Below are 9,989 nucleotides of genomic sequence, written 5' to 3'. Positions count from 1 at the left end.
CACTTCTTACATTTAACTCCTAAGAACTAGACCTTGGCTAATACCAGAGTTAGCACATTTAGGGCCAGATGTAGGTAATTTTAATTTACCACCTCTTAATCGGTATTTAAGAGGTGGTAAAATAGAGGGGGGGAGATGTAGGTATTTCAGATTCGGTAAATACCGAATTGTTAAGATTCGGTATTTACCTAATCTGTAAATACCGATTCGGTATTGCCCATTGATTCCTATGGGCCTTGCAGCCCATAGGAATCAATGGGCAATACCGATTCTGTAATTACAGAATCGGTAAATACCGATTTTAGCAAGGGTGCAGGTGGTGTCCCTTTGACACCCTCTGGCACCCCAAAAATAGGCATGTGCGCCATGTGGCACACAGACATGCCCTAAGGGCATGTCTGTGTGTCACATGGCACAGGTGTGCATGCACACATGTGCATGCACACCTGGATTCGGTATTTTACCACCCAATTGGATTGGGTGGTAAAATACCGATCTGAAAGCCCTGTGGGACTCTGACATGTGCCAGCTACATCTGCATTTACAGATTCGGTATTTTACCGAGTCTGTATTTACCGATTCGGTAATTTTACCGAATCGGTAAATACAGAATCGGTAAAATACCGATTCTGTAAATGCATGACCTACATCTCAAAATCCAATTACCGGTCGGTAACGGCCGAATTCGGCCGTTACCGACCGGTAATTGGCCACCTACATCTGGCCCTTAGTCTTCAAATTGTCATACCTGAATGGGTACACTGTATGTTAGCACCCATTTTAGCACTATAGGAAAGTTCTAAAGTACCTCATATACGGTGTTTGTCAATGACTAGGAGTGAGATTATCTTCCAAAGTGAGTCAGTCCTCATGTAGGTAACTGAAAAAAAATCTGTAATTAATTTTTATTCAGCAAAGTGATAGGTTTGAGGTCATTCTCGGAAAATCCTTCCTGCCTGTGTATACAGTCACAGCTCAGAAAAACTAATTATTACGACTAAATGGTGCCAAATAATTTTATTACAGGAAAAGCTCAGATATCATTTTCTGACCTCATTTGTCGATGAGGAGGAAACACAAAGGAGAACATTTTTTAATTTTAGGAAAGATTTTAAGTAGGGCGATTTAAATTGTTCTAAACATTCATTTTAAAGCAGTTTTTGTATTTAGCATTCTGATCTGGTTTGCACATGCGTCTTGCTGTTTTGACAGAGTATGTTGCAGTGTCGTCTCTCTCTTCGTTTTCTATCCGGAAGTCCCATTAGTTCACGCAAGTGGCAGTCACGCAGCCGCACTGAGCCACATTACTGACATTGTAGTTTATGTATGTACTGTCTGGACAAAGTAGTCTGACCTCCTTCCTGCTCATTAACACCTCTTTGCAGCAGGAACATTTGTGTGTCATGCGTTGTGTTGTCTGAACAAACCTGCAAAGCAACATCAGAATGAGAATGAAAAGTTACTTGAAGAAAAAGTTCAATAATTATCAAATTAATGATGTCTTCTGAAGAACACATTTAGAAGAAGCAACATTTTACACAATAAGATGATGCCTAGCTCTATTCATTCATTTTCGAAGGACTTTAAATGAATGTTATTTTGCTAGAGAATTAAGAACATGGGGGCTTATTACAAGCCCCTTGCGCCGTCTGAGCGTCACTTTCTAATCTGTGACACACCGGCAGCACATTTTGCTGCCCCATTTTTACAAGGACATGAAAAGCCACCCTGCGTGGCTTTTCCTCTCCTTGTAAATACGGCACCTTTACACACAGCACTTTGCTTGTGTAAAGGGGAGCATTCCATGGGTGCTGCTGTTGGATTACCAACCCATGGAACCCAACACAATTCCAGATTTACGAGAAATCATAAACCTGAAAAAAATGTGACAGAATGCTGCACCATGCAAGGGGTGGTGTAGCGAGGCGTAACAAAGGGAAATGTATAAATTGCTCCCCGCTTTTTCCTCCTTCTAGTAGAGCTGCATTCTGCAGCACACATAGGAGGAGGAAATCATCTTGTTTTATTTTTTTGTGAATATTTTTGGGGAGTCCTTCCTGCAAAGAAACAATCTCCCTGCAACGCAGGCAGCCTTGCAACATGGTGCAAGGGTGCTTGCATGGCACCCATTTGTGCACCAGAGATGGGGAAGGTACAGGGAAGCGTCATATTCTTATAAATATAAGGTATCCCTGTATTTTGAAAGTGGCCCAGTGTGGGGCAGCCGAAGGTCACACTGCATCTAATAGTGTGAGGGTAAAACATTCATTAACACAAAAAAATTTAACAGGACATGCACTGAGTTCCTAATCTCATTCACTTTCTCCTCACTCTCTAAGGTCTCTACAGACCTGTATATGCATGAGAATACATGTCTCTACATGTTGTTTATCAGTGCTGGTCTGTGCAGATCCACGCTGAAAGGGAACTCAAAGCCATGCTGACAACCTCTTTCTTACAGAGTAGTGCCAGTTCTTTGTTCCAAAGACATAGCAGATAGCCATAACTATATAAGTGGGAAAATGCTTTTTTGCTGCTCACCCTTCACTTTCTATTGATTGGTATGGCTGTTTTTTGAACTTTGCATACTACAAGACTACGGTCCTGGCCCCAGGATATGTGCTCTGACCCCTAAAACATAATACAATTGTCTTATACTCAATTGATGTCTCTGCTATTACAGTAAATCTATGGTATGTGGTGCACTAGTGGCATGGAAAGCTAAATGTCACCTGTGGAGTACAACACCTAATGTACCATCCTGCAGAGTGGCCCAAATATATGGCTTAAGGCCTACCTGTGTAGATTTCAAACTTGCAGGCAAGCCTCTCAAAAAAAAATTTTGTACAAGAAAGAACCCTACTTCTAAATATTAAAGAAGTCACCCCTTAGTAGGTATTTTAGCCCACATGGTAGTGTGCCTAGTATTGTAAAGTGATATTTGAGAGAATTTAATCTTGACATGTATCTGCTGCGATTAGCCCCCAAAATCTATTTACCTTGTGAAGGCTTTTAGCTGTACTATGAGAACTACTGAAGTACTTAATAAAAGTCTGCTAGCTTTGGATTGGGATATACAGAGGCAATTAAACTACTATTTGTAATATTTCTTAAAAAGTAAGTCAATAGGCAAATCAGATGTTTAGTAAATATTTAAGAGAGTTGTCTTTTAAAAAGTTACACTATATCTGCCTGAGTCTCAATTAGGCTAATGAGGCAGGCAGATGCTCTTGACAACCCGTCCCCATAGAGAGAAAATAATGGCTAATGCCTCGCCACAGGAATTCCTAGGTGAAACAAAAGAGTGAGGGAAAGATGTTATGGCAATTTTGCACAATATGATCATCTCTGCCAACACAATTAATAAGACTTGGGCTTGGAATTATGAACACATTTGTATAGTTTTTAGCAAATATAATTAGGGCAGGTTATGAACTGCTGCATGCTGCCACGCCTTTTTTGAGATTCCTTCTCATGGCAGAATCTGTTGAGTGGATGGATGCAAAGGCAGCTACCACTTTTCTTTTAAAGCCCAATTTCCCTGAAAAGTTTCACACTTGATGAGGGTTATTGTGCTTCCCTGAAAATGTATAAAACACTAAGGACATATCCTTCGCTGGAATGGGCTCAGCCCTATTTTTCTTTCTGAATCTCCCACGGCATCAGACTTTTTAAAATGTGCCACCACATTAGTAATATCCCTCTAAAAAATATCTTGACAAGGAGGAAAACAAATTCTCAAATATCTTCAATTTGTGACCTCTGCCATTAGAGACCAGAATATGTTCTACGGTTTGCACTTATGTCCAGTACTGAAAAAGGGCAGAAACTAATATGTACTTCCTTAAATAAAAAGATTTCAGTCAAGCCCTTAGCAGGATCTGATTGTCTTGTTACAAAATCCCCCAAATGAATGTATGTATTTTAAAGTGCATACATTTTTATAAATGTTTCTTACGTATTTTTTAGTGGAAGAAATCTCACAATGATCTTTTGAGTGAATGAGTGATAAGCGCTATCTTATGTATTAGGGTTAATTATACATGGTGATGTGGGTTTTACTTGGTTCATTATATTGATGATTGTAAATCTCAGGTGCAGGCAAAAACGATTTCCAAAATAAACTTGAACCAGTTTTGTGTAGCTGAGGACAAGGGGAGTACTAATTTCCCTAAATACACCCCCTGCCAGCTTCGCAAGCTCCCTTGAGGGACCACCAAAGTCTGTAATGTTGGATTTGCCTCAGAATAGTGCACTGTGTGATAGTTTGCAGAAAGGCAAACAGGATATGCGGCAAACTTAGGAACATTTGTCTTTGAAAACATTTTCATCCTTGTGTAGGACCTGTTCAGCCTTATGCCCACCCAAAGGATAGAAAATCCTACAAAAGTGGTATTATAGCCACTACTAAGAACATGAGCCAGACTTGCTGAAAATCAGAAGTGGGCTGGACCTGCTGTTTGAGATCTAGTACCGAAGACTAAGATGTCAACTAAAGAGTCAACTGACTGATGTCCTTTGCTGCAGTGGGTCTTATTCCCAAAGCACACAACTGACTGGTAGCAACTGGACTGGTCTCTGCCGGAGTGATTCCTGGCCCCTAAATACTGTTCTTGAGTTTGAGGGAAATACATCTTAAAACCAAATTTCGACTTGCTGACCATGTTAGAATTGCACATTAAAACAGTGTTTTAGGGGGGTAGGGGAGTCCGGGAGCTTGTATTGTATTGTATGACATTTCCTCCTCCATCTTTTCCCTTCCTTGGTGTTTAGTTTAGTGGGCGACAGGCACACTGCTTGTGGGGTTAGGTCATAGCCATCTGCAGGGGTGTAGGGTGGGGGGCTGATTTTTTTTTAAAAATATTTTTCCTCTATTATGTTCTATGGCCTTTCTTTCTCCCTTTTCCTTTCTTCACAAGAGATGTGGCATATTATCCTGAGCCGATTAGTTCCTCATATCTGGGTGTCGAATGTTAAAGTTTAATATCCTGTCTTCCGGGCGGGCGGGTTCCGATGCTGTTCGCTTAAGATTATCTGTACTGTATTGTTTAGCCCCAGCTCTAAGCTGGCATTGTTGATTTTTAGATGTCTATAACTGCTATGTATATCCTTAAATCATTTGCCCGTTCGCCATCATTGTATGTTTCTCCAACTGACACCTGATATGTACATTTCTTCTCTTGTGTTATAATTAATAAAAATAACTATATAAAAAAAACAGTGTTTTAAACCATTGCAGAAATGCTTTCACATAGAAAATAACATGTAAGGAAAATGTGCTTACTTTATGTGTGTTAAATAATAATTTTAGAATGTATTTTGGCTTTCAATAAAATACTTTTTTCACTTGGACAATAACACGTAAGGTAATGGTGCTTACTTAAATGTATATGAAAATAACATGAAGTAAAAGGCTATCATTCTTAAATGTCCCCTTTTAACTGGGCCCAAATGTTTTCCTTTGACTATTGCTTATAGCTAAGTAGATGTTTATTTAAGACAATTGCCTTACACTAGTATTCTGCTAAAGAAAGTGCTGACTTCAAGCGTATGTTTCCTTAACTTCATCATGCAATATTAGATCACCCCTACAAAAATAACCCTTGCTGTAATGCATAATGAATAGACCGATAGAATGAACTATAATTTAGATATATTGTATGTATGCTTAACTAGAACATCATGGAAAGATTTGTTTATGTGTATCCGACTAGTCTATCGTATTCACAATATAACATAGAACGCAGCATTAGCTTAGGTAAGAAGGTTCTCATAAGAACTTTATTCCATCTTGCAGTATTCAAAAGTGTTTTATTAAAGTACCTGCGTGAATGTTTACTGTGGGAATCGGGAGAAGAAGCAATGGAAGCTGACAACACCAGTGAACGAGTAGTTTCCATTGGATGACAGGATCGAACAACTACTTAGAGTCCCATTACGATGAAGGGCAGATGACACCATATTGGTTCGGAACCGCCTGACCTTAGGTCAGTGGTTCCTACCTCAGTATTAGGATGCGACCACCCATAGGGCGGTTAGAAACATCCATTCAACTATGGCAGCTTGTGCAGCAAACAGAAAAGGCCCTCAGCACAAGCTGCCATACAAAAATGCTGGTTTGGAAATAACCATGCACTGGGTAACGGGCACCTCATGGCAGGAATGTTTAGGGGGGCACCAGAGGTGCTTTACAGGCTCCATAGAGAAGGGCCATGGGGGGAGCTCTGCTACAGGTCCACCAAAGTGGTTTTCGGACAGCGTTTTCATGTCATCGAAAATCTGTTGAAAAATGACATAATATCACTTCAGCGGACCCGAGGCTGGCTCTGCCATCATAAGGGGATTATGGTGTCTTTCTGATGCTTTGATGGGTTCAGCGGACAGTCCCACCGGCCGATGCCTTTGCCCACCACATCGTAATACGATGGGTGGACTGCAGGGGCAGATGTCGGAAGGACTGCAATCGACAGTCAGTCAGTTGCTGTTCTTCCAACATCATAATAAGCCCCTACGTTTTGTTACACTATTGTGTGATTTTATATTAAAGAGTGTTCCTAGGGCGTTAGATTGGAGTTCCAAGTTCCATTCCTATTATTTCAGTTCTGTTCTCCTTTTTGTAGAAAGCTATTGCTAAAGGTGACTTTATTCGTTTCCATTTTCTCTGATAAATGCTACTGCAATGATCAATTCCCTATCACTGATATTCTGAAGGTTTAATATTGAAGCTGTTGGGAACTCGGCTGAGTTTCCAGAATGACTCTTTATGGGAAGTTCTCCCTAGGCCCCAAAATCCTGTTCCTCTCTGAAAAGGAACTCTTCATGGGTTTCTGTGTATGGTAGATTAGGCTCTTAGTTTATTTAGTGACAATGTGTTTAGATGGAAAACTCTGTATTTGATGTATGCTATCCCTAATCAACCTTTTATTTGACCTTTCTGTAAACTAGACCAATCTGAATAAAGATGAGATAAACAGAGGTTTTGATAACTTGTTCAACCTTTCATCATTGACTGAACATTAAGGTTCTGGTAGTTGATGATACTGCATGATTTGTGTATGCGTTCCAGCTCTATTTGCAACATGGTGGCAAAGCTTAATTGACCTGTCAAGTGCCATCAGGATTTCCAAAGGATGCAATCTATAAATTGGGGTGTTTAGTCTTAAATACCATTATGCCATATCCTTTAGGCGCTAACAGATTCTGGTAGCAGAGGATATAGCTCACACCCCAATGGAACATTAAAAGCAGTACCCAAGCTGTATTAACATAATCTATGATTCCAGTTTCCAGTGTCCAGATGAAGTCTGAGTGGCAAAGTGGAAATCGTAGGCGTCTGCGGTTTTGAAGGTGCGAGTATGAATAGGGTGAAACTGTTGTACTAGTGAGTATTTTTTGTTGTGTGTCTTTTTTTTCAAGTTTATGAGTGAGTGATAGAAGCATTGAGTTGTGAAGTGAAGTTGAGTTTCATGCTCATTGAAGTCAAAAGATCCCAGTATAATTACAAAAGTTTCAAACGTATTTGCAGGAAATTTAAATGCGGAGTGTGAGATACCATCACTTTTATGACTAAGAGTCGGGACAAGCTGTTGTATCTGATTAACTTTGGTTAATGTTAGTGGAACCTTATTGCACAAATCAGTGAAGCTATAATTGATTTATGTGATTTTTCGCAGGTCGAGATTTGGACAGCAGTGTGTGAATTTGAATAAAAATTGTAAGCGGTACGTCATGGTGTTTCGGGCTGGGAATGTATGGTTGGTGTGCTTTAATGCTGCCATTGGCTATTGAATTTTCAGTGTTGCGCTGTGTTTTATTTTCATCAATGTAAGTGCTTTAGATTTGGAAAAGAATCACATGAAATTAGAAGCCGTCATTTAATTGGTAGGTTAAGAAATTTTACGTATAATGAACAGAATCAAAATATTTGGTTACGTGAACATTTGAAAATATTTACTTGACATCATCAACTATTTTAAGGAGTTGAAAAAATTAATAAGAGGAGATGTCACTAGTCCTGTATGTATAGGTGAGGAAGCACCTCCAGAGGGTACTCCAGCATACATTGTGACTACTGAACATGGTTTAAGCTAATGTTTGTGGCTTCGACAATGGAGTAGAATTATGGAAAATGAGGGTGCTTTAAGTTTTTTGAGGGATGGGACAATCAATAGCAAAATACTAGATCATTTAAAGGAAAGATTTCATGAAATGGAGCCACCACCTCGACCCAAGCTGTATGAGGCTTTCAGTGCTTGGGAAAGAGTTGTGAGAGAAAAGGAAATGGAGAATTATCAGAGAAGGACTTAAAGAGCAATTCACAATTATGCAAATGCTTGATACGATGAAGAACAGTTTAGATGGAGGGAGGTCATTATTGAAGGAGCCAGACTATATCTGGTTCTTACATCATAGGGTGCAAAAACGGGATACTGCTAGACAAGAGGGAGATGAGTCAAATACAGATTTGGGGGATGAGATATTAGAAGAGATGCTGTCTTCCCGACCACCACCACCTATTTGTTTTACTGATCCAGTAGAGTTAAGTGTGAGTGCCAGTCTGACCATAGCTACAGCAGATCCTGATCCACTTCCAATTTAACAACCTTTACAGGCTTTACAAATTGCTCCACCAGCTGTAAGATGACCACCAGCTCTGGTCCCCATCAGGCACAGCCCGTGCCGGGTGTTATACTGGGGCGGTGACGTCAGGCAGGGGAGGGTCAGGGTGGGGGGTTGTAAAATGCGGGATATGGACCATTAGAGGTAAGTACCGATAAAAATAAATAAAACGAATTTCGTTACCCACGCTGCATCGCCAAATGTGATGCAGCGTGGGCAACGAAATTCGTTTTGTTCGACGGGATAGAAAGCTGCAGATATATCCAAGAGGATCAAGGCCTGAGTGCAGCCCTCATCAGCCTTTCCTTTTTGGTCATCCATAACGGAAAGTATAATGGATTCAATGAAATGGGAGGGTGGAAAGCCTGCCTTGTGTGGGCTAAAAAATTGGTTCCTTCAATGAAGGTCCTGAGAAGTTTGGCTATGTGTGTCTCTGAAGAGTGTAGCTGGGAAGGTGAGAAGGGATATAGGCCTGTAATTCTCCAACTTCTGAGGGTTTACACCTTGTTTTTGTATTTAACAAAACTGCACTATACCACAGTTCCAAAATCAGAACCAGAGTGCCCAAGAATAATTCCCTTTATTCGGGACTGGCAAATTTGATTCTGATAATTCCCAATTAAGGTGCCTGAGAGAGGAAGAAGATTGTGTACTTGGCTCAGTCTTAGGTGTAGACCCGAGTGGACATATGTAAATTCATATGTTTATGGTCATGATGTGTCATTTCTAATCGACACAAGAGCTAAGCGTTTCACTGTTAGAACAGTGGAAGTACCAGACTTGCCTCTTTCGGGAAGAATGATCCAAGTAGCTACAGTTAAAAATGAAAAAATGCAGAAGAAGCCACTTTAAGAATAGAAACATTTGAAGAAAAGAATCAATTTGTGGTCTGTGATACAGGCCCAGTAAATCTGTTGGGAAGGGATCTGTCGTGAAAGCTAAATTGCACAATACACTGCCCACCAGACGGTGTTGCCTTCTAGACACTTAATGAGGATGTGGATTTTAAAATTATCAGAAAATAGGCAGCTATGGGAATATTTCCTTTGCTAACTGTTTCTGAGTTACCAGAGGATTTAAGAGACACAGTAAATAAAGAAGTTTGGGAATTCACCGGAAAAGATATTGGACTTATAAAAGATGTAAATCCAGTCCAAATCACATCAAAGCCAAATGCTGTTTACCCTAGTACAAAATCCCACGATTTGTCTCCAGAGACAATTGCAGGAATAAAATGATTAAAGATATGCTTCAGGAAGGCATACTGACAGTGCTGATTGGACGCCCATGCAATTCGCCTATAATTGGTGTGCAGAAGCCTAACAGCAAATATAGGGTTGTCCAAGATTCGCTACAGATTAATGAAATAG

General features: G+C 40.2%; 1 protein-coding gene across 2 annotated transcripts in view; it reads right to left on the bottom strand.

The window, feature by feature from the left end:
• Positions 1-983: 983 nt before the first annotated feature.
• The window catches only part of LOC144823879 (mucin-5B-like), a 737,446-nt gene continuing 728,440 nt past the window's right edge, over positions 984-9,989 (bottom strand). For both annotated transcript variants that reach the window (XM_078682767.1, XM_078682768.1), the window contains one exon: positions 984-1,427. In XM_078682767.1, coding sequence (XP_078538893.1) covers positions 1,262-1,427 — 166 coding nt within the window. In that variant the 3' untranslated portion in view covers positions 984-1,261. The remainder of the gene's footprint in view (positions 1,428-9,989) is intronic.

This window comes from Lissotriton helveticus, chromosome 3_1, assembly GCF_964261635.1.
Source record: "Lissotriton helveticus chromosome 3_1, aLisHel1.1, whole genome shotgun sequence".
NCBI lineage: Eukaryota > Metazoa > Chordata > Amphibia > Caudata > Salamandridae > Lissotriton > Lissotriton helveticus.
The sequence above is the reverse complement of the archived record's forward strand: the minus strand, read 5'-3'. Positions and strand labels throughout refer to the sequence as shown.